Raw genomic sequence first — 23,990 nt, forward strand, 5'->3', positions numbered from 1 at the left:
TAATCTAAATGCAACGGGGGAATGCTTCTCGATCTTCTAAACAATAATACTTTATCAAAATATTCTACATATCATTATTTTTATAAAGCGGTTTTAAATCTATATTTCAACTTTATACAAAATTTAATTGGTTCATATGTATCCGCGAACAGTCATCACAAATTATCCTGTTGTTTATTAGTATTTCTCTGTTTCAAAAATATAGGTATTTCGAAGATGTATAATTTGTATAATAATATAAGTATTTATCGGGCACCGACTCTAATTCATAAACCCGTAAAAGAATCTAAACAATTCAAAATTTTGAAAATGACCACTGAGGTGATGTTTTCAGTTAATCTTTGTATTTACCAAATAACCTATAAAGATTGCCTCAAAAAAATAACCTATAAATGAACAAAAGAACGGATCCGAAGCCCTATACATGAGATATGTTACTCCTACCCCCCCCCCCCTCCCCCCCAAAAAAATAAAAGCAAATAAATAAATAACACCCCAAAAAAAGACTTAGAATACTTCCAAATTTTGAATTTGAATAGTTTGTTTACTTGCTAGCCGAACTATGTGCGTAAATATGTTCTCTCCCAAAGTTAGAAATGCAGAAGTAGATGTAAATTTCCCACGTAGAAAAACACAAAAAAAAAGGACATACAATTAGGTGTGGGAAAAAAAGGTGTAGAAAATTAAAAAATGAAATTGACAGCTGTGGGATTTGAACCCACGCCCTTTCGGACCAGAGCCTAAATCTGGCGCCTTAGACCACTCGGCCAAACTGTCATTTTGTGGTAATGGCAGAAATATTTAAAGCTGACATTTGATTAGGAGAAAGGTTCACCACAAACCATGGTTTTTTTACAGTAAAATTCATGATACAATTACAACTTTTCGCCTTCGGTATGTGATCTGGCCTTCATTTTTCTGTATTCAGGTTTCATCACAGCAACGCAAAGAAAAAATGCCAACTGTGTCGATTTTATTTAGGTATTTAACTGCTCTACCATGAAGAGAAACTAAGCCACGGATCCAATCGCTCAACACTAATCGAAGGGATCTATCCGTGGGTCATGCTCGCTTGCCATTGCCATTCCTGTGCACAAGCAAGTTGGGCACATCACCTGAAAATAAAGATGAGTGTGAATTAGGGAAGGGAAGGAAGTTCTATTGGGGTGGCAGGAGATTGGTACAGCTTGAAAATGAAGTGAACTATTCTGCAGCCTAAAACCCAAATGTAATATAACAAAAGCTTGTAAAATGGTTAGGAAAAGATTAAAGAAAAAGTTCAACACTGAATTTAGGCAGTAGTTAGCATATGTATAGTTTGGCTTCTAAATCTAATCTTCTTAACGACATCAAACTGAATTAGTCAGCGTACCTTTCCTGCTCCTGAACAGTTGGGGCACCTTTCAGTCGTAGACCACATATTATGGTGATTGTCACATGAAAGTGAAAAATTCTTGGTGTTCAATAATATTCCACTAGCAGAACAGCGAGCACATGGCAAGTATCCTGTGGTGCAGAAGCAAGTTCTTCAGGTATGAGAGTGCAGTAAGATACATATCTAAAAAGAAAGGATCATGATCATCTCAAAAAGAAATAGGGAAAAAGAAAGAAAGGATCATGATAGTTGGTTTAACACAACAAGCAAACCAATGTTTCAGGCCTATTCCATTTTTTGTTCCGGTACTACATTAGGGGCATGACCAATCCATGTCAGGGAAAGATATATGGAAAGGCATTTAGTTGTACCAGTCCCATGGCAATATGTACATCTTTTCTTCTCCTGCTGCCTGACGTTTCTAATTTCAACCAACATTAATGATGAGATTACACCAACTGCACCACCTGAAAAGGATGCCACAATGGGATCTACCTGACTGAACAACAACCAAAAAAATATGTATCAGACCACTTGTTCTAAACACTACTTAAAATCTAATAACAAAGATATGGGCTCTTTCAAGCACCTTAATTGATGAGGCAAGTGCATGGTCCTTATAAAATCTTCATAAGATGTACCACCTAGCCCTAATTTCAGCTCAAGCTGCATCAAAAATATATGTTCAGAAGCCATAATATACTAACTAGGATGTATGAATACAGAGAATAAACAGGCTCTTACTACTGGGGCTATCAAGCCTCCAAAAAAGATTATCCCAGTTACGAATGAGAATGATGTCAAATAAAGCTGCTTCATTGTCTTCGGTGACTACATCAGGCAAATGAAGGGAATTATAGAGCTTTCCAAGAAGAAAGTGTGGTATTATTTTGTCAGGTGAACTAATTCAGTGCTGTTAATTACCGTATTAGGCAAAAATGGAATACTAGATGGAATTTCGGGCATTTCATTTTCTTCACTGCTTGAACCTCTCCTTTCAGAACTTTTGATTCGCTGCTGGACCCGCAATCGTCTGACCTGTGATAATACCCGTGTGAAGGTGAACAACAATTAATCCACAGCAAGCTACAAAATACTACTAAAATTAAAGAGATGATTATAAAGTACATTTAATAGACACCTCTTCCATCAAAAGGAAAATTTTGTTACGACGGCTCTTGATGTTGTCTTGAATCTCTTGTGATTGCATCTGAACAAAGTCTTGTATCGTCTCTGGACCTTCGATTATGCAAAAACTGTAGAAGAAAATTTTGAGTAGGTTTTTTGCACAACCGTGTTCTTATTGTACTATTGTAGAAGAATTGTAGTCTTTGTCACCAAAAGTTAGCCTAAGAGATGAGGGCTCCCCCTTTTTCAAACAAGGTACTTTTGGCATTTGTCCTCCCACATCCAATGTGGAGCTATTGAGCTTGTATGTAAAGCTAACGGAGATTATCCGATTTAATACTAGGTATTGCAGGAGGTGTATACTAGACTAGGAGCATCTCCAAGAGATGTCTAAAATTGATCTTTGAAACTGAATTTTGGAAATCGAGCCAAAAAATATATCTCCAACAGGTTACCAAATGCATTTCTAATATATACACATGCCTAAAATTAGCTCACATGTGTTCTAAATTTGAGGCAACAATATGTGTTCCTAATACAAATTATTCATTTTTAGATTTCTATTGGAGTGTGTAATTTTTATGCCCAATATTTTTTTAGATGAACCCAATACAAATTTTTAGAAAGTAAAATATTAGCATTCTTTTGGAGATGCTCTAAGTCCCTATTCTTTACTGGAAGTTTGGATAGATGCTTTACTGGTTTTCGTGAGCACACTTTTCAACACACTAAACAATACTCAATTTAAGTTTTTATTTGCAACCCCATGAGCACACCGTATTTCTTTTCAACCCAAAAATTGTATATGTAGAAGTTTCTTTTAAAAAAATCAAAATCTTCTTTTCAAGTTTGCAATAACTAATACCCAATAACAATGACAATGTTTGACAACTTTTCATACTACTCCTTGAAAGCTAGTTATACTTACAGTTACTCTTATTATAATAAAGATGAGGCATTTAGAATTTTAGACGACTTCCTTATAAATTGTAATATTGGTCGATATTCATCTATTGGATATGATTTCCACAGAAGTTGCATGGCAATATTCTGAACTCTGAAGCACACATATCTCCACCTAACCATCTAGAGATTTTACTTAGGCATGTTCAATGTTGGCCCGGCCTAGGCGCCTAGCCTGACCCGAAAAAGCCCAACCCCAACCTGGTCCGACCATGCACCGGGCTGGGCCGAGAAATTGGACATTATGTCATTCCCAAAACAGGGTTTCGCCATAATGCCACTCCGCATATTGGCGCATTTAAAAGGCCACTCCGAGCGCGAGATCACCATTTGTTTTGCCATTTCGGCCATTCCTCAGTTTTTTGCTGTTTTTTCCGACTTGAGGGGACGAAAATACCCCTAAGCCAAACTCATTCAAATCGGGCAAGGGACCGATCCAGATTGGGATCCACTCCTCTCCTCTCTGAATACGACGAGGCGACGACCGCCGCTCGCCGGGAGCCGGCGTCACCGTGGCGGAAGCCGTAAGCGCTACTGCCTCCTCCGTCCCCGCCCCAGCTCCGGCTTCTCCGACAGCAAGCAGCGTCCTCAGCCCTCGCCGCCGCATCGGCGCACCCCGCGCCGCCTCACCGCAGCCCTCAGCGTCGCCGTCGCCCTCGGCGCAGGCACCCCACGCTGCCTCACCGCCAGCGTCGGTATCGCCTCCTTCGTCCACGCCAACCCATCCTTAACCCGGCTCGGTGTCATCGAAGCCAGGCTGCCGTCGCCGGAGTGAGACCTAGAAGAAGGAGCCGGCGTCGGCATCCGTTTGCCTCGGCCTCCCAGCGAGAAGGAGACAAGAACGAGGGGTATTTTCGTCACCTCAAGTCGGGAAAAATTGCAAAAAACTGAGGAATGGCCGAAATGGCAAAACAAATGGTGATCCCGCGCTCGAAGTGGCATTTTAAATGCGCCAATACGTGGATTGGCATTCTGGCAAAACCCTGTTTTGGGAATGGCATAATGTCCAATTTCTCGGCTGGGCCTGGGCCTAGATGTTGAAACCCGAAAAGAGCTCGGTAGTTTTGAAAAACCCTAAGAAAGCTTTTTCCGGGCCAGGCTCAGGTTTTGATTAGGCCTAGTTTAACTGAACTACAAAACTCACATCTCTAACTCTAAGCAGCATATGCACAATCTAAAAATTTAACATTTTGTTAGTATGTACTAGTTATTACCAAACCAACCAAGAACTACGGCAAGAACATTTTGTAGTATCTCAAGAGCTACGGCAAGGCAGCCACAGTAGTAACCTAACCTGGATAGGCCTCCATCGCCTGCCGGCCTGGACTCGCCGGCGGAGGAGCACCGCCGCAGCGCCTTCCGCTGCCTGCGCACGGCGCCTGCTCCCGTCGCCCTCCCCCATACAGCGCGATGCAGCTCATCCGGAGACCGCGAAGCCAGCCGCGGAGGAGGAGGAGCAGGAGGAAAGAGGAGAGGGGCCGCGGCCCTCGCCGCCGGCGACGCGGCGAGGCAATACATGGCCGGTCAGGCCAGCGGCTCGGAAGGGGCTGGGGCAGCTAGCTACTATGGTGGCGTGGCGTTGGTCTCGACGGATTTGGATAGGCGCCGGCCAGAAGTTACCTTGGCGATAGGTTGGTGGAAGTGTTGGAGTAGATGACAGATGCGGAGAGCGGAAGCATCTCCTTCTCCCGCGGCGGCATCGGATTTTTTTCTTCTTTTTCTGCTTCGTCGCGTTGGCGCCGCGCGGTTGACAGGTAGTCACGGTTACGATATCATTTCCTAATAGCGGCAGCAGTGCGTTAAAATTTAAATTTAACTAAGTATATTAAATATTTTATTTAAAAATTAGTAGGATATATTTATCAATCTATCTATTTTAACGTGATATATAACACACCAGTTTATCGTAAAGTTATATATTTTAGTTTTAATTTTATCATTATAAAATTTCTACTGCACATATTATCATTATCGTGATAATATAATAAAATCAGATCCATTGGACCAAAGATAACGAACGACTCACAATCATTATCTTAAAAAATACAAATATAATTATGGGTAGGATTCAAATTTTATATGATAGTTCATATGTTATAAGCGGTAACAAATAGTTCGATAGTGTTAGACAAATGAAACATACGAAACAAAAGGAGAATTGTGTAGACTAAAAAAAGATTTATATAATGATGTTTTCTATTGTTTCTTTAAACTTTCGTGGATTGTGTCACTTGTGTAGCACGTACTAATATAAGAAACTCAAACTTGACATGACGGTCGAGGTAACCAAAAGGCCCAAATGGAGAGAAATTTAATAATATGCCACTCCACGGTAGGGATGAAAACGGACCGGATACGGTCAGAAACGAGTTCTGTTATATTCATTTTCATATTTTTTTCAAAATCGAAATAAGAATCGGAAACTCGGATATGAAAACGGAATCGTATATTATCGAATACAAATACGGAGCGAATACGAGTCGAAACGAATACGGTGATGAATATTAATCAGAACATAAAAACCTCTTAAACTAAGCTTCACGTATCATTGAAGACATATAACTTGTTATTTTTTTAATATAAGTATATAACTTATCAATATTTTTAAATATAAGTGATTATTAATACCATAAAAAGAAATATCCGTGACAGTTGTGTGGTCATGGACGTCTAGACTGCTTGAAGCCAATTAGCCAGAACCAGCTAAGGATAACACTACTTGAGCCGTTGCGATGGACTTCTTTAGGTCGAGCTGATTTGATTGAGTGGTTAATGCATAGGTCCGGATATCCGGAAAAAAATCCGTATAGTATTCGACCGATATCCGAATCCGACGGATATCATCCGTACCGTATTTGTTTCCGTATCCGAAGAAAAAAAATCCGAATTCGATTCCGAATCCGAAAATTTCCGGAATTATCCGACCGAAGCTATCCGAATCCAAAAACGATCTGGTCGGACGAAAATTATCCGAATCGCTTCCAACCCTACTCCATAGAGGTGGCTTTAATATAATGCCACTCTATAGAACATACTTATAAAAATATCACTCCATAGAGTATGCTTCTTACTAAAATGCCACTTTAGAGTAATTAGAGGTTTTTAATCACAATTAGAGACTTCTAATCACACTTTAGGAATAATTAGATGCTTTTAATCCTCCTCTCCCTCCTCCTGCCACCGTAGCAGCAGCAGCCGCTACCGTTGCCATGTCCGCCCCCCTCCACTTCGCCTCCTCCTCGTCGCGGCCGCGCACGGACGAGCGACGACTCCGACGGGCGCACTGACGGGAGCCGACGCCGACGGCCGCGTGGACGAGTGACGACTCCGGTGGCCGCGCGGACGGGCGACGACGCCGGCGGCCGCGCAGGGACGGGCGACGATGCCGGCGGCGGGCGCGCGGACGGGCGACGACGCCGGCGGCGGGCGCACGGATGGGTGACGAAGCCAACGGCCGCGCGGACGAGCGGTGACGTCGGCGGGCGCACGGACGGGCGACGGGAGCAGCGAAAGTTAGCCTCTAATCACCCAAAGTGGCATTTTAATAAGAAGCATACTCTATGGAGTGATATTTTTATCAGGATGATCTGTGGAGTGGCATTCTATTAAAGCCACCTCTATAGAGTTTGTTATAGAGTGATATTTTGTTAAATTTCTCCCAAATGGAGGAGTTGTCCAAGGTTCGTCGGTAGAGGGCAAAACGTTCAGCTAACCAAACAACAATCTCCGCCGCCTCCATACGCGAGAATACGTGAGCAGCTTGTCCAAGTACACGATTGACTTATAATTATAACAGAAGCATCTTTTATTAATTTTATAGTACTTGAGAAGGTACCAAGAGATACTAAAATTTCAGTGTAAAATTTTGGTACCTCTGGTACTTAGGTACTAGGAGGCACCAAATTTTAGTACCTACTCAAGTACTGTAAAATTACTCATTTTTATAATATTATCTATTTATGATAACAATATGTCGGAGGGTGGAACTCTTGTAGCGGGAAGCCACGGGCCTCCCTTTGTTGGTTCGGCTGGGGGTGCGTGCGAGAGCTAGGGCGTGATCGAGAGGAGAGAGGTCAGACCTCTCGGGAGGAACATGGACACAACGTTGCATATAGTTTCAGGCCATCAAAAGACGTAATACCCTACTCCTGTGCTCGGTTGTTTGTGGCGCAAGGAATCGTGCTTGAGTTGGTCTTAGCGAATAGAGGCTGTAAGACCTATTGAGTCTTTTTTGTCTCCGAAGAGCGCTCCCTTTATCCTTAGGCAGGGGGCCTCCTTTATAGTGCAAGAAGATCCCATAGGTGCCTGGACATGCGATCTGAAGGGGAAGGAATAGATACACGAAGCCTAGGTCATTTAATGTTGGCTAGTCAGTTTTTATGGGCATGCCACGTCCCATTGTGGCGTGCGTCTCTTCCACATTAAATGCCAACGATCGTTGGCTCCTCCGTATCCAAGGTGCGGTAGAGGCAGATGACCAGTCTCCTTAGGAGCGAAATGCCATTTCTTCCGTAAAGGAGAGAAGCAAGAATGTCCTACTCATTAATGGCCGATGGGATGGGGCTACCACGTGCCCTACCCCTGCTGGGGCAGGCGCAAGCCTCTGGCAGGCTTTCGCTTTGTCGTCACGTCCATCAATTCTGCGGTGACTTGCAACGCCGCTCGCACGACACATTAATGCGACACCACGTGGGTGGCAGGGTGTATTAAATCCTGTGGCGGGGCACTCCACGCTAGGCCCCTCGGCACCACGTGATGCACGAACCAAGGGCCCAAAGGGTCGGTATGGCCAAACCTCTTCTCGGAAAAAATGGCTGTCTCTCAGCCCCCGGGCTCGACCCCCTTCCGGACAGGCCACATGGTTCTTGGGCAGCCTCTACGCGTACAAGGGTTGTGGGTCAACGCCAGTATCGTAGTGGCTTTGACTTTTTTTTATCAAAAGGAACATGACCATCTGTCAGATGACATGTTCCCTTCGGACGACATACCCTTGAGCCTATTTCACCAACACATTAATCTCAATAATTCAAGCCGATTAAGATACAATGAGAAATATGATTGTACATGTACTTTGTATTCTAAGATGTGCCTTGTCGACATGTTTTATTTTATAGTTTGGCTAAAATGTTCATGTACACATAGTCATATGTATAAATAAACATACATATATTTCTCTATGTGAAATAGAGTCATACGTGTGCATTAGCACCTTGATGGACAAAACATTTGTGGATAGAAACAGGGGCGAGCATGACTCACACGCGGAACTCGACCAATCTCAGCATGGCTAGAAACGAATGCATGTGTGCCAATAAACCAAGCGTGGAAGAGATAGACCCACTCAAAGATACGAAAAACACAAGCATCTCAGACTTTGTAAGGCCGCGTTCGTTTTGAAGGCAGGTAAGTTAACTTACCCTGGCGTGAAAAACGTAGTAATAGGTTAGTACATGATTAATTAATTATTAATTATTAAAAAATATAAAATAAATTAATATGATTTTTTTAAAACAACTTTCCTATAGAATTTTTTTTTCAAAAAGTACACCATTTAGCAGTTCAGGAAGCGTGCGCGTGAAAAATGAAGAAGATAAGTTAACTTAGAGGAGAAGCCGAACGCGGCCTAAGTAGTTGGATAAGCATTTCTACACTGATTCTTATGATTTTAGTCATTCACATAATTTAGAGCCAATCACATACTTTAAAAGGAAATCTAATCAATTTAATATTTAAAAATCAGCCATTAAAGTGGTTAAAAAAGAATTTTTTTTGTGTGGTGGATGGGGAGGGGGCGGACATAGGCCCCAGTTCATTCCCACCGGTTATTAACGGAGATTCTCTCGTTTTTCACCCGCGTACGCATCCCAAACATACACGGTGCGGTGTATTTTATGAAAATTTTCTATAGGGAAGTTACTTTTACAATCATATTAATATTTTATAATTTTTTATAGCTAATAATTAATTAATCATATACTAATATAATATATTATTACGTTTGACGCGTATCGACGAGACGTAGCAGACATGCGAGTGTGTACAGTGGGCTTCATTTGGATCGCTACGATGCTTCTGTATAGACTTCAACTAATACTCGATAGTATCTCGAACGCTCCATCCTCGACTTTGGATCGGCTCGGATGGGTATGGTATAACTGTATCAACCAGTACAGTTCGTGCTTTCTTAGAGAATGCACGTGTGTTGTTTTTTACAGATAACCATATTAATATATGCTTAGTAGCTAGTAGTATGGGGAAAAAGTTTTTAGCAAACATCTTGATTGCATGCTATCTAAATAGTCATTAAAAAATATGAAAAAATTTGATTTATATCACTCGACAAACATGCAAGTTTAAATTTAACTTCTACAAGTTATAGAAAAAAACAAATAAAACTGAAACTAAGTATACACATATTCATAATTGTTTTTGTTTTTTTCTACAACTTATAGAAGTTGAATTTAAACTTGCATGTTGGTGGAGTGATATAACTCAGGTTAAACTATCTTGTCAATTTTTTTCATAATTTTTTATGACTATTTAGATGGCATGCAAGTAACGGATGTATATACACCCGTACGATAAAAAACTGTTTGTTCTCTATACTTTGTCTTTTCGATTAGCGAATCTCAAGAAAGAAAAATGTTTTTAGCTGAGCGTAACCAACTCTCATAACAACAATCCATAGCATTGTTCTAATCCTTACTCGTGGTCCACCACCTTGTTACACAAGAATATAGTATTCTACCCTTGTGTTATGAAAAATTTTATAGAGTAATGACAAAATATGTTGGAGCTACTTATTTAAGTGGGCTGGTGAGTTTAATTAGATTTCATTCTAGCATCAAAACAAGAATATTTATGGATGTGTTGATGAAGAAAAGAAGGCATAATATTAATATAATTGGTAATGAACAATAAGAAAACGGTGAAGAAAATAATCAAGTGAAAAGATTGAAGATGCATGTGCCAAGTGATTTTACAAGGTAAAATGGTGAAGGTCAAACAATGCACGGCCCATATGGTAGCACGCCGCGGAGGACGAACAAAGAGCTCAGCGTCCACACATCAATTTAGTATCATTTGGCTAACGACATATTTACAAATAAAAAATAATTTATGAATAAAATTTTTACATATATTTTCTTGGCTATCTAAAATCTAAGACTAGAAATAAACTTAAGTAAAACCCCCCTAAATCAACTGGTTATAAGTTCAAATGTTGACTTATAAACATAAGCAGAAATAAAAAGACGAGCTAGTGAGTAAAAAATTTTATCATGATAGATTGTACGTATTTATTTGAACGCTGCCTACGAAGGATTCACCGCCATATCCTTGGGAATGTTCTAAGGGATTTCTACCTATCGTTGTCTCTCGTGATGATAGAGGGTTTTTCTTGTGGTAGATTATTCTCTAGAATCCTAGTTTACAGTAGATATTCTGTCTTTGTCTCTCGTGATGATATTCTGTCTTTTTGTTCTTATGGTAGCTTCGTCCCTATCTCTACAGAGCAAGTCATAACCAATTAATCAGTATCAAAGTATGCACAATTTAAGTTATCTTCGTAAGGTTACTTATTCAATTATTATTATTATTGCATATTATCTTTGGCACAAAGACAACGTTCTCTTTGAAGAGTTTCCAACAAGTTACTTACAATATCTTCTTCAAAGTGTTTATAATAAGTCATTTCTTTTCAAAGACATACTATGTCATGGAAAAGAACAAATTTGAAATGTTTCTAAGGTATATTCAACAATGCAATTAAAAAGAGTCTTTTTGTATGACATACGCAAAAAAAACTTATGACATAGAAATTAAAAAACAAATTCTATCTGTGCTTTGGTTGGAAAAAGGCTTCTTATTTTAGTTTTGGTTGGGGTGTGCTGTGTGCTCGCGCAGCCTGGCCACGTCGGCGCGGCGCTTGGCCTGCTCGGCGAGCTCCGACAGCTCCCCGTAGCTCCTCCGCTCGTTCGCCAGCTCTTCCACCTCCGGCGTCGTCGGCAGCCCGTGCCGCGTCCTCTGCGCCGTCACCCACTGCGCCTCCCTCTCCCCTCTCCCGTAGTCCTTCTTGCTCGTGAACGCCACCTGCGCGCGCGCACCCACGTGTTAGTTCGCCGCGGCGGCGCGCCATGGCTGGCCGGAAAAGAGAAACCAAACGACCAAAGATACCTTGCGCTCGATGAGGGTGTCCCAGGCGCGGCCGCTGAGGGCGTAGCGGACGGCGAACTTGAACCAGTCGAGGGGGATGAAGGTGACGACGCTGTAGAGCCATATGACGCCGGCCCACCGCCACCCGATGCCCCTCATGTGCGCGAACCCCAGGTCGAGGTACACCGTCAAGCACGTCGCCACCTGCAGCAACAATGGCGATCGATCAGCGGGCCTGTCCATCGGCGGCGAGCGAGGAAGAGGAGGACAAGGGGGTCTTTTTTGCTTACGATCTGCGCGATGGCGAAGGCGACGCACAGAAGCATCCCCGGGCGCTCCACGAAGCACCAGCTGCGCGACCTCGTCACGAAGATGAGCGCCTGGCTGATGATGCTCACCTGCAGGTACAGCGCCGACATCATCTCCTCCTTCTCCAGCAATGGCTTCACATGGAACGTGTTCTGCACCCAAACACACGCACACATTGATCCAATCCATCAGTGCTGGAAAAAAAATTGCATCTTTGATGATCGACAGCAGCAGCAGGTGTCAGTTTAATTACGGTGAAGAAATCGGTGCTCCTCATGGCCCAGAAGAAGACGACCGTCATGACGGCCAGGTAGGTGCCGTAGACGATGCCGGTGATGAAGATCTCCCGTAGCTTCCAGCTGTCCGGCTGCGGCGACGGCTTCACTCTGTCCTTGGCGATGGTCATGATTGTTCCTGCATCATCATCATCACCGTCAGTGCACATAGTCATTTTAAACCGCTTGAGCTTGTTCAATTCTGTTCCAAGAAGTGGAGCTCACCGTCGTTAAGAATGGCGATGATCAGGATCATGAACGGCGAGAAGTCGAACTTCCAGATCAGCGCGATGAGCATGAACCCAAGCTGCACATTTGCAACAGATATATATTTCTCAGACAAAGTGTTCACGCTATGATTGTTGACGAATCGACAAACGGCAAACAATTGATTTAACTTACCACAATACGGATGGTGATCGAAACCGCGTAAATCTGGAAAACCATAAGCAAACATGAACAATGTGACCGTCAGTAAAAAAGGGTTTCTGATTGTGATTCGAAAATTCTGCAAATGCAGGCCATAATTACCGTGTAATTTTTCATTCTTTGAAATATGGAACGGCTGGTGAGCACGGCGCTAATGATGACGCTCAGACCCGGCTCGGTGAGCACGATGTCGGAGGCGCTCCTAGCGGCGTCGGTGGCGTCGGCGACGGCGATCCCGATGTCCGCCCTCTTCAGCGCCGGCGCGTCGTTGACGCCGTCGCCGGTCATGCCGCAGATGTGCTTCATCTCCTGAAGCCTCTTCACGATCTCGTACTTGTGCTCTGCAACCACAAAACGACATTGGCGGCGGCAAGTTCAGACCAAGAACCTCCATGGAATGAAAGCCCGCCAGCCATGGCCATGAGAACACATGCCTGGGAAGACGCCGGCGAAGCCGTCGGCCTTCTCGATGAGCTCGTCGATGGGGACGGGGGCGATGGAGTCGTCCATGCCCTGGCCGAGCAGTGCCGATGAGGGGTACATGTTGACGCCCATGCCGAGCCTCCTCCCGGTCTCCTTGGCGATGGCGAGCTGATCACCTGCACCACCAACGGCAAACGCTTGTCTCGCCATGAACAACGTGAACTGCGGACCATGTGTTCGACCAAAAGAACCGTAGCGAGTGAGCTTTTACTTACCGGTGATCATCTTGACGTTGACACCGAGGTGGAGCGCACGCTTGATGGTCTCGGCGCTGTCGTGCCGCGGCGGGTCAAGCAGCGGCAACAGCCCGACGAACTCCCACTTCTCGCCGGGGCTTTCCTTGTTCTTCTCCGGCACCTCTTGCCTCGCGACGGCGAGCGACCGGAGGCCGCGGTCGGCGTACTTGTCGATCACCGCGTGCACCCTCTTCTTCATGTCGTCGCTGCAGTTGCACAGCGACAAAATCTGCACGACAACGCCGCCATGGAAAAAAAGAAGTGAGAGCTAGAGCCTAGAGTCATGGAGGAGATGCAAGCAAGCAGGAAGAACCAACAGGTGAGATCGAATTGAATCCATGGATGCTTGCCTGCTCGGGGGCTCCCTTGCTGACGCGGTGCCATGTGCCGTCGTCGACTTTGATGTACGTGAGGGCGGTGCGCTTGTCGACGGGGTTGAAGGGGAGGAAGTGGACCTCCTCGATGCCGCGGCGGGCGTCCTTGGGGTCGTCGAGCATGCCGACCATGGCGGTGTCGATAGCGTCCTGGTTCTCGACGCGCGACGCCCTGGCGGCGAGGAGGATCACGTCTTCCTTGCCGACGCCATCGGCGAACACCTCGATGAAGTCCTTGTCGACGCCGAGCTTGTTCAGGGTGAGGGTACCCGTCTTGTCGCTGCAGAGCGCGGTCATGGCGGCCATCTCCTCGATCGCCGTCATGCGCTTGGTGATAGCGCCCTGCTCGGACAAGCGGTGCGACCCGATCGCCATGGTGACCGACAGCACGGTGGGCATCGCGATGGGGATGCCGCCGATGAGGAGGACGAGCAGGTTGTCGATACCATCGCGGTAGTGGCGGTGCTGGATGAGGTACATGACGATCACCTCGATGACCATCCCGATGGCAATGGCGGCGATGCAGAAGTTGCCGATGGCGCGGAGCACCTTCTGGAAGTGGCCGACCTGGTTGGTGCTGTCGACGAGGTGCGCCGCCTTCCCAAAGAAGGTGTGCACGCCGGTGGCGATGACGACGGCGTTGATCTCGCCCTGCTTGCACGTCGACCCCGAGTAGACGCTCTCGCCGGGGCACTTGGTCACCGGCAGCGACTCGCCGGTGAGCGCAGACTGGTCCACCTTAAGCGGGTCGCCCTGGAGGAGGCGCGCGTCGGCCGGCACGATGTCTCCGAGCTTAATGCTGATTATGTCGCCGGGGACGAGGATGGCGGCATCCTCCTCCGCCCACCTCCCGTCGCGGAGAACCTTCGTCTTGGGAGCCAGGTTCGCCATGAGCGCCTCCGCCGCGCTGCCGGCGTTGCTCTCCTCGAAGTACGATATGCTCGAGTTGAGCAGCAGCAGCACGACGATCCCGACGAAGTCCTGCCAGTCCGGCGGCCGGTCGCCGCCGTTCGCCAGCGCGATCGCCATGATCGCCGCCACTTCCATCACCCACGACAGCGGGTTCCACATGAACCCCAGAAACTTCAGTATCCTACTCTCCTGTTACACCAACGCCGCCATTGTTACACAACTCCAAGATCACTCAAAACTCCCATCAAATCAACACCAAAAAAAAAAGAAGGAAAGAGAAGACGAACTTTTTTCTCCTCGAGTTTGTTGGGGCCGAAGACGGCGGCGCGCTCGTTGCCCTCGCCGGTGGTGAGACCTTTCTCGGTGCATTTGAGAAACACGAACACATTGGCCAACGGGATGTTCTCCTGCCATGGAAAACGATTAATTAACTATTGGAAAGCAATAATAAAAATCAACTTGCACCACCAGCAGCAGCAGCTGCATCGTCCTCACCAGATCAACGGCCTCGTTCCTGATCTGCTCGAGCCCACTCGCCTTCGCCGTCTCCATCTCCATCTCCAACTCGCGCGGGCGGGCGCCGGGTGGCTCAAGACGATCGCGGCAGCAAACCTAGAGCGGGCGGCCACCAGAGCGGAGGAAGCGGAGGCGATTGCACGATTTGCAGTAGACGAAGCCTCGATCCGTTTATATAGTGGAGGAGGTGGTACGCCGGGCCGACTACAACTAGTATCTCGTGATCCTGACCTCGTTCGAGTCCGATCTCGTCACGGCGCGACCATGCATCTATCTAATGCGCGCTTAATGATTTAGAAACGTGTCCGTGGCCCAATGGAATTGGCGCACCAGCCTGTTCGAGTAGATTTCCCTTTTTCCCCGACAGCTTGTTTTGTTCATAAAATAAATTACGTACAAAACAATATTAGTACTTACTATTGTTTATTATTTTGTTGCTAAGATAAATTGCGTACAAAACAATATTAATTTAACTGCTTTCGATATAAATTGTGTTTGCTCATATCCTTTTAATCAGCTTTGTTTACACGACCTAACTAATAAATTGTTACAATTTAGATTTAGTCCCAAATTTACGGTGCTATTTGTTATAAGTTTATATCTTAGATATATGAAGACAATAAATTGAAATTTTTAAACCAAAAATTTGTCACCTAAGTAAATTCTCGAAATAAATCATTATTATTGTGATTTTAGGATAGACTATTTTGATTGTTGTAAAAAGTTTATGAGCAATAATATTTATGAACAAAAATATTTTATTTGTGCTTAAAATTTTATGAATACCTATGCATAAAATTTATGACTAGAAATATTTTATCTATGTGCAAAGTATATGAATATTTAATGTGATAACTTTATGAATGAAAATATTTTGTCTATGTATAATGTTTATGACTAGCTAACGGCAAAGCTCGAACCGGCACCATCCGATTGAATAAACCAGCCATCAACTGCCGGATAACACCATCTATAATGTTTTCTCTGAATACACGACTGGTCAATTTATGAGATCTTAACTATATCTCTAACTACTATTATATATCTACTATCTACCTTCTGCTTCTTCTATCTATGTCTATTTCTTCTCTCCACTATTATAAAAAACACAATCTAAAATTTAGTTTTTATGTTTTTATACTATCTCAAATTTCTTTATGTTTTTCTCTACACACAATATTTTAATTTGATTGCATCAAATAAAGAAAATAAAAGGGAGTCAGACTTAAATAACTTGATTGAAAATATCATAACAGGGTTTAATGTTTGTTTATCAAATCAATTATAAGTTGACTATATTTACTATTCCGACTCGACATTCAATTTATTTTTTAAACTTATTTTAATTTGAACAATCAAAATTAACTTGACCAAGTGCAACGCACGAGCATTTTTCTATTCTTATTCTTATTATCCTATAGTGCACAAACTTAATTTACTTATCATCGTCATCATGTGACACATACTAACGGCCTAAATCTGTCCACGTCGAATCGGATGCCATACGAACACGGCCTAATTAACCCCTTTTATATCCAAGCATCTTCCTATCCCCCGTTGTCAACACCCGGTGTGGTACTAAAACAAACCTGCTCTCCCGGCCCATTGGCCATTTCAGCGATGGACTTGCTCTCGAGGTTGCGAACTTGATTGCAGGAGGCCGAGGAGGACATGGCTGCAACCGTAGAATGAGCTCCGTTTCCAGCAGCAGAGTGGGCAGCTCAAATCGGGTACGTTGCGTGCCCGCCTTTTTCCGACGCGAGACGGAGAGAGAGCGGTGGCGGCCGTCCAGCCGGCGCGGCGGGCGTTAAGGCCGGCCGGCCCAGTGGCTCGAGCGCGCGAGCGATCTCGTCTCCCCATCTGCCCCTGCGTGCGCGTAGTCAATGCGCGCGCGAGCGATCTCGTCTCCTCGTACTAGTACAAAAGAGAGGGCACGCGGTGGCGCGTAGGTACAGCTACTCGCTCGTCCTCGCGGCGCCGGGGCGTCGGCATGGCGATGGCTGCTCGTCTAGCGCTCGGCGTCTTACTCTTGTTCTTCGTCGTCGTCGTGGTGCAGGCGCAGCAGCGAGGCGGAGGCGGAGGCGGAGGCGGAGGCGGCGGCACGACGCTCCGCGGCTCCGTCGCCTGCCTCGACTGCGCCCCGGGCCACGACCTCTCCGGTACGTAATGTGCACGGTAGCGCACACGCATCGTCGGCTGCTAGCTGGTTTGCGAGGCATCGTGACGTGGCGTCGCATCGTGCCGGCAGGTGTGGTGGTCGCGGTGCGATGCGGCGGCGGCGACGGCGCGGTCCAGCTGCGGGCGGCGCAGACCGACGAGCGCGGCGGCTTCGACGTGGCCGTGCCGGCGGACGGCGGCGGAGGCGGTCACGGACGGCGACGGTGCGCGGCCAGGGTGCTCGGCGGCGCCGAGCAGCTCTGCGCGCCGGGGAGGCTGGCCGTCGCGCCAGTCGTCGCCCCGGCGGAGCCCGGCTCGTATGCGCTGGGGTCCCGCCTCGCCGTCCTCACGAGGTGCGGCGGCGCCGTCGCCGCGACGACGGCGGCGGCCACCGGTAGCGACCAGAGCCCCGCGCCGCCGCGGGCGCGCAGGACGCCCACGACGAGGAGGACTCAGCCGCGCCCCGGGCGCGGCACCGGCCGGCCCTACGACGGCCCGGGACTTCCGCTCATCTACTTCTTCCCTTTCCTGCCGATCATCGGCATCCCCTGAACGAACTCAAGTCCTGAACGATTGTTGCTGCTCCTCTTCGAGTTTGCAGCAATCTTTAATTAATTACTACTCCTACTTACTATCAGTGTCACTGTGTGATTATGCATGTAATAAACATATATAAGGAAGACAATAATGGAAGATGGCACGAGTTCCAGAAGCTTAAGAGTTTCTTCCCGGGGAGTTTGAAAATGTAGCGAAAGTGTGGGGGACATGTCCCCCTTGATCTCACTAGAACGATGCGATTTTGTTGCAGACAGTTTCAGGTTTTGCCTGCTCGATCTGCAACCAGAAAACGCACGGTTGCTTGTGCGCTTCATCGCATCAGCTGTGCAGTTCATCAACTCATGCAACCAGAGTGTCTTGAATTAGCAACACATTTATCCCAGTACGCATGGAAGAAATGATCGTTGCGGTGCTTAGTTAAAAGTTAGGCATTGAATGGGACTTATCTGATGCCATACCAAATTTGATAGGATTGATTTAATTTGATGGGCTATAAAAACTTAATGCCTTCCCTGGGGAAGCTTTGGAAGCATGGCTGCGTGGGTGTACAAAAACTCGGGCTCGTCAACTCGGCTTGGGCTTGACTTGAGCTCATGAAGCTCGGCTCTGCTCGAAAACTAAACAAGCCGAGCACAAACTGGCTCGTAAGCCGCTCGGTAGGCTCGTTGAGCTATGGAAAAACTAACCTCACCCATTAACAAGTTGTTTGGCCCATAAGAAATAGAGAAACCCTTACCTATTATACGCTCCCACAACAGAAACTCACCTCCCCTTCCTGTCTTCTCACGCGGCCACGCCGCCCTCACACCGAGACCGAGACAACGAGCACGACTAGACGGCAAGAGAAGTTGTCGACCGCTGTGCTGCTACCCCCTCCCTTGTGTGTGGCACTGGCTCCGGCCACCATCCCTAGTGTTGTTCGATCTTGATGCCCCCGCACCGCTGGCATCTCTAACCAAGCCAGCTCGAGCTTTGAAACAAGCTAAATCAAGGCGTTTTCTTTATCAAGCTGAGTTAAGCCAAGCCTATCTTTGACCAAGCTTTCAGTTTCCAAGCCCCTAATTAGCTAGTAAAGTTGGAAAAGAAGCGTTTGGCTTGATATCAAAGCTATTGTTAATTTGTTATCATCGGTAGCACAGTGTGTTGAACAAACATTGTCACTACCAAATGTTGTTGGTTAGAGACGGAAAAGACGTGTTTGATTTGGAAAATAAAATTGGGTGAAAAAATTTTAAAATCAACTTTAAATTTTGACTTATAAACATAAAAACAAGAAAAAGATAAGCATAAGAACAAGAAAAAGATGAAAGTGTAAAATTTTGAACGATAGCATTTAGATGGAGTATTTGATTGTTCTACTATAAAAAAAATGGATAAACGAGACCATCTAGAAGACAGACCCGATCAAGTCTCCACACAATTTCAAGTACCGGTTTCAGAATAAAAAATGAAACGTCACATAAGATTTCGCAGCAGTCACTCGGAGGTCCGTGTAAAATTCTCAATATTTTGCCACACTTCTCAACTCCAAGTAAAATTCTGCATAAATTGCGGCAACATGCCTATCTTATGCACCACGAGATACAAGAGAACTTATGCTTAACAGGGTTCTTATTGCAAGAATTCATGCAGCATCAGCATTGTGCCAACCCTTTGTGCATGGAGGGATCTCCATAAACTCATCAAATTCCTTGACATGAATATCACAACATTTCCACTGCAAAAGAAAAAAATAAAGATGTAGGAATCAGTGATGGGAAAAATCAAGAAATTTAACTGAGAGCAAAACAAAGTTTTAACCAAAAGCATACCCCTCTCATCCTGTCATGAAAAACTGCAGGACCTGGATGGTAATCGCATGCAGTATCATGGTTATCCTTCTCCTTGTAGGTTTTACCACATCCTTTGTTCTTGCAAATCCTAGGCTCACTCAAATCAATTTTTTTCTTTGGTGGTGGAACCGCAGGTTTCTCAACAGGAACCACGTTTGTATCATTTGTAACTGATGACTTTTGTGCTTTGGGCTGTGATCCTGAAAGTATAGCAGTGCGTAATCCGTTAAATCAAAAGTTATATGGTTTACTAACACATAAACATGCATCAGATAACAGTCATTAACAGCTAATAAGGAATCAATCAGTCGTATCAAAGCAATAATGCTTATAGACAGAAACTCACCATGGTCGGAGCAAAAGAAACCTTGACGGCACCTTGCACAAGTGTCAGCTCCCACACCCTGTTTTGAAGTCTGGACTGGAACTGCCTTTGGTGGGTTAGTAGAAACAGCTTTTGTGATTGGTTTTTCAGTTGTATGCTTCCCAGTTTTGCACCTATACAGCAGTATAACATGTGATCATTCATGTATCCATGCTTGGTTTTGCTGAAATATACAGCATGGTAGCCCAGGTGGTCTAGCTGTAAAGAACAACAGCACAAGGTTGTGGTGGATAGAGTCATGGAGTTAAGTTCCACTCTAGATTAAAGATAGCTCCTTTATCTATTATCATTTTTTCCTAACACGTTCTAGAAGATGATATTTCAGGTATGGATGGAGCAACCTAGAATGATAAAAGGCAACATACAGAAAATCATGAATGATTCAAAGATATCAGTTCAGTTTTAATAAGCAACACATTTTAATGTGTTTCTCAGTAACAGAGAAAACAAGAATATTTTTCTTCAACTGATTTTTCAAGAGAAACTGCCCATGTACTATTTCAGTGTTTCTACTACTGTATTATGCCATATAACCTAAAACATCTCATTGAAGTACTTTTGATTGATGTTTCCTATGCTCTTTACTGCTGGTAACATTCGTTACCGAACAGGAGATATCAACTTACTTCGGTACTTAAGGTCACTTAAGGTCTTGCTGTTGGTAACTTATCTTACAGTCTATGGTTACAAATTTAGTAGCTTTGAAAACTAAATGTTTGATACTCCGTATTACAGATTGATGGCCAACATCAAACGCCAAAACCATCAGATATTTCAATGTGCATGCTAATGTTCAGGTGTGGTGACTGGTGAAGTACCAGACACTAACATATGAATAGTTGGTTACAGCTTTTGCATATTTCACGAAATAAAATTGAATGTTCATAAGATAACCAAAAAACGACGAGATATGTTTCAGACAGTAGTACATCCAAGAAACCAAAGCCAGCATGTGGTAAATAAGTAAACCCTGACTGCTTTATCATAGAAGAAGCTAAATAAGCTCCAAATTCCATCAATAACTACCAATGCAAAGAAAAATCTCATGGTAGAGTTGCTTCGCAATCACTCAATTTCACCTACCACCTGCCTTTATAGTAAAAAAAAAAGGAAGCCAAAGAGCGTGCAAAACAATTCATCAGGAACATCAAAATACATTCGAAAACCAGAGTTTCTCATATTTGCTTTTTTTCCAGCTTAAATTTGTAAACATGCCACAATAAATGAAATCACATAGGTGACATGTTGTGTCCATGCTGTGGAAGGGGAATACAAGAGAGGATCCTTACCCAGGAATAGCCAAAAATAGGCTAAAATCATGGCTTCTTTGCTTACAACAACTCCATTCTTTCATGCCATCATGAAATATAGGCTGAAAAAATATCAAATCTTAGAAAATTAACCTATGTATCCTTCCAGAAGTACCCTTCATGTAAAGAAGAAACACTTACTCCCTGCAACAAAACAAGAAACGAAATAGCTGTCAGTACATTACAGTGGAAAAATCAGAAATAAATTGGCAGTCGACAAGAAATCATATATAGAGTTGGCAAACATATTGTATGAGTATTGTTTCAATATGTTCCTTTATGCGTCATTTTTCAAAAAGTAATGGGATTGACAGTTGGTTAAGAGAAACATAAATATACAAATTTAGGTATTCTATTGTACCTTTTCTTAGGAGGTATTCTCACATACTAAAATCACAGTTATCTGCACGCACCTTATCAGAATAACACCAGCATTTGACACGCTAGAACAACTCTTCTAGATCAAATGCAGTAATCTGCAGTGTGAACTGGTGTTTAAATATTACAATTGAATTTGGCATTACCTTACAAAGTGAGCACTCTGGTTTCAATTTTAGAAGAAAAACTATAATATGGTTGAAAACAAATTTAGCATCCTAATCCTTGTTTAGCCATTATTTCTTCCTTTGTTATAGAAGTAGTGCAGCGCAACAAGAGTTCTTTACAATTTGAACATAGGAGTTGTAAAGATGTTTTGCAGCAGCAGTTTTTATACTGAATCTTTTTTTGGTACAACATGTGGGTAGGGTGATTGTTTTTATAGAAAGACGTGGGTATCTGATACTTAGACATCCCAGGGATTAAAAAAGACAAATAGAGGCATATCTTTATTCTGAATTAATTTTGTTCACTCGCTGAAAGGAAAGGTAGTTCCTTTACCTCTTTTCCTTTTACTTTTTGTAAATAGTCATCACTGATGTAAACTATCTCCAAAAAGAAAAATCACCCACATAACTGTTACACATATTGCCCATGACGCCTCATCAAGACACAGCTTCAAGGTATCAATATATTCTAACTGAAATAAAGCGCAAAGAACACCTCCTGATATGATATCTTGCTCTTGCACCAATTTACAAAATTAAGAGTCAGTTATGCCAATGGCATCAATCGTCAGTTTTAGTTGAATCATCACAATACCATGAATCTACTATTAGCGCAATCTACTAATAGGTTCACAATATAAGACTTTCTAGCATTCTCTAAATTTATATGGATGCTAATGAATCTAAACATATATACAAATAATTTATATTGATCAATAGATGAATCTAGGCATAACCCAAAAGTCTTAAAATATGAAAAGTATGGACTATTAATCTCTATGGAACACTAATTTTCATTAGACTATGTGTAATCGGGAGGGATTTCAGTGTGGACTGCCCAATTCGTCCACAGAAGTTCCCCAAGAGCAGGCGAAGCCCTTGACCTCCCGCGACTACATCTAATCCGTGAGCAATTAGCATCCGACATGCGCGGGGTTCCGAGGCGAGATTGGGGGCAGCAAACACGGCGATTTGGACCGCGGGGCCCGGCATCACAAACCTCCTAGAGAGAAGAAGACCCCTACCACCGTAATCCGCGGGGTGCCATGCGGGTTTTCCAGGTCGAGAGAGTTTAGAGAGGGAGGGGAGGGGGCTCACGGAGGGGTGGTAGTGGCAGGAGCCGTCGGGGTTGCTGTCGTCGGTGAACATGGCGTCGCAGCCTATCCGCTGGCACCGCGCCGGCGCGGCGGCGGAGCTGGCGTTCTTCTCCGCCTCCGTCGACGGCGACGCCATCGCGATGCTCTCGTTTCCCTCTCTACACGGAAGACCTCCGCCTCAGTGAAGTATGCTACCCCCTCTCTCTCTCTTTCTTGAGACTTCCAAGTTGCGGCGCACGGAATAAATCCAGGAGGAGGAAGCGCCCCGGCTAATGGCAATGGAAATCTATGAATTTTTTATTTTTAATTTATTTGAAAAAAATATTACATAACTATATTTTTATTTTAAAAATTTGCAAATCAAACCTCCACGGGTTCTTCTACAGGGCACAGAATATATAATACGCGCCCTCTAGAAGGGCATGATAAGCTGACGGGGCAAACGGCGGGTAGGGCCAAGCGACGGGGCCGTTGACGCCTCGGTGGTAATTAAGCATTTTGGGCCCTTGCGGCAGCCAAGTGCAAAAAAATCCGCATGCACCCAGAAAATGGTCGGGGGTTGATCTGCTTAATTATTGCACCTACAGTTAGGGCACGTACAAATGCGCTTATTAGCTGACTCTCTCGTTCGTCACGTAAGCAAATTTGGTGATGTGAAGAAAGTAAGTGAATGAGAAAGAAAAGCTGTTGTCATGCATGGCAACGACTTAGAGTCGGCTCTTAGTATTTATTAAAGGAAACTTTCTTGCACGAGGGTATATAAAAGGAAACTAGCGTAATAAATAAATATTTTATTCCATTAGTGAAGAAATCACACCTGACTCTACCTTTATACATATCATTATAAAATAGACTTTTATTGCTGAGATAGAGCCACAGCGGGCTCTACCATCACTTACGCATTTCAGGCAGCAAAAATTAAGATAGAAATAATAAATTCTCGATCATTATC

General features: G+C 44.4%; 4 protein-coding genes and 1 non-coding gene across 5 annotated transcripts; 1 reads left to right on the plus strand and 4 right to left on the minus strand.

Moving 5' to 3' along the window:
• Positions 1-697: 697 nt before the first annotated feature.
• Positions 698-777, minus strand: TRNAL-UAG. Its single transcript has one exon. It is a non-coding gene; the product is annotated as a tRNA-Leu (tRNA).
• Positions 767-5,165, minus strand: LOC102709252 (protein ORANGE-LIKE, chloroplastic). The gene is made up of 8 exons (XM_006648633.3): positions 4,761-5,165; positions 2,517-2,631; positions 2,300-2,413; positions 2,120-2,206; positions 1,965-2,041; positions 1,747-1,874; positions 1,373-1,506; positions 767-1,115 (listed from the first exon to the last, which is right to left on the minus strand). The coding sequence occupies exons 1-8, from the start codon at positions 4,982-4,984 to the stop codon at positions 1,038-1,040; spliced, it is 957 nt and encodes a 318-aa protein (XP_006648696.1). The 5' UTR covers positions 4,985-5,165; the 3' UTR covers positions 767-1,037.
• A 5,948-nt stretch (positions 5,166-11,113) lies between these two features.
• LOC102709538 (plasma membrane ATPase-like) lies at positions 11,114-15,715 on the minus strand. Its single transcript, XM_040520492.1, has 12 exons — positions 15,134-15,715; positions 14,926-15,045; positions 13,703-14,827; positions 13,332-13,581; positions 13,068-13,232; positions 12,736-12,974; positions 12,607-12,639; positions 12,430-12,511; positions 12,183-12,343; positions 11,911-12,081; positions 11,642-11,824; positions 11,114-11,557 (listed from the first exon to the last, which is right to left on the minus strand). The coding sequence occupies exons 1-12, from the start codon at positions 15,194-15,196 to the stop codon at positions 11,336-11,338; spliced, it is 2,814 nt and encodes a 937-aa protein (XP_040376426.1). The 5' UTR covers positions 15,197-15,715; the 3' UTR covers positions 11,114-11,335.
• Positions 15,716-17,088: 1,373 nt separating this feature from the next.
• On the plus strand, positions 17,089-18,207 carry LOC121053494 (protein argonaute 12). The gene is made up of 2 exons (XM_040520493.1): positions 17,089-17,313; positions 17,403-18,207. Exons 1-2 carry the CDS (start codon positions 17,145-17,147, stop codon positions 17,861-17,863), a joined length of 630 nt encoding a protein of 209 aa, XP_040376427.1. The 5' UTR covers positions 17,089-17,144; the 3' UTR covers positions 17,864-18,207.
• Positions 18,208-19,197: 990 nt separating this feature from the next.
• LOC102708587 (cysteine and histidine-rich domain-containing protein RAR1) lies at positions 19,198-23,275 on the minus strand. Its single transcript, XM_006647283.3, has 6 exons — positions 23,040-23,275; positions 21,538-21,540; positions 21,376-21,458; positions 20,048-20,199; positions 19,681-19,901; positions 19,198-19,586 (listed from the first exon to the last, which is right to left on the minus strand). The coding sequence occupies exons 1-6, from the start codon at positions 23,172-23,174 to the stop codon at positions 19,494-19,496; spliced, it is 687 nt and encodes a 228-aa protein (XP_006647346.2). The 5' UTR covers positions 23,175-23,275; the 3' UTR covers positions 19,198-19,493.
• Between the last annotated feature and the right edge of the window lie 715 nt (positions 23,276-23,990).

The sequence above is a fragment of the Oryza brachyantha genome, chromosome 2, assembly GCF_000231095.2.
Source record: "Oryza brachyantha chromosome 2, ObraRS2, whole genome shotgun sequence".
Taxonomy (NCBI): domain Eukaryota; kingdom Viridiplantae; phylum Streptophyta; class Magnoliopsida; order Poales; family Poaceae; genus Oryza; species Oryza brachyantha.

Coding starts and splice junctions, on each gene's coding strand:
- LOC121053494 (XM_040520493.1), top strand. CDS start 17,145: ATGGCGATGGCTGCTCGTCTAGCGCTCGGCGTCTTACTCTTGTTCTTC. Junction 17,314..17,402: donor CCCGGGCCACGACCTCTCCG/GTACGTAATGTG, acceptor TCGTGCCGGCAG/GTGTGGTGGTCGCGGTGCGA.
- LOC102709538 (XM_040520492.1), bottom strand. CDS start 15,196: ATGGAGATGGAGACGGCGAAGGCGAGTGGGCTCGAGCAGATCAGGAAC. Junction 15,046..15,133: donor GGAACGAGGCCGTTGATCTG/GTGAGGACGATG, acceptor TTTCCATGGCAG/GAGAACATCCCGTTGGCCAA. Junction 13,582..13,702: donor GCAAGGGAGCCCCCGAGCAG/GCAAGCATCCAT, acceptor GTTGTCGTGCAG/ATTTTGTCGCTGTGCAACTG.
- LOC102708587 (XM_006647283.3), bottom strand. CDS start 23,174: ATGGCGTCGCCGTCGACGGAGGCGGAGAAGAACGCCAGCTCCGCCGCC. Junction 19,902..20,047: donor TTTCTTTTGCTCCGACCATG/GTGAGTTTCTGT, acceptor CTATACTTTCAG/GATCACAGCCCAAAGCACAA. Junction 19,587..19,680: donor TTCATGACAGGATGAGAGGG/GTATGCTTTTGG, acceptor TTTCTTTTGCAG/TGGAAATGTTGTGATATTCA.
- LOC102709252 (XM_006648633.3), bottom strand. CDS start 4,984: ATGTATTGCCTCGCCGCGTCGCCGGCGGCGAGGGCCGCGGCCCCTCTC. Junction 1,875..1,964: donor CACTTGCCTCATCAATTAAG/GTGCTTGAAAGA, acceptor GTTGTTGTTCAG/TCAGGTAGATCCCATTGTGG. Junction 1,507..1,746: donor TACATATTGCCATGGGACTG/GTACAACTAAAT, acceptor TCTGCACCACAG/GATACTTGCCATGTGCTCGC.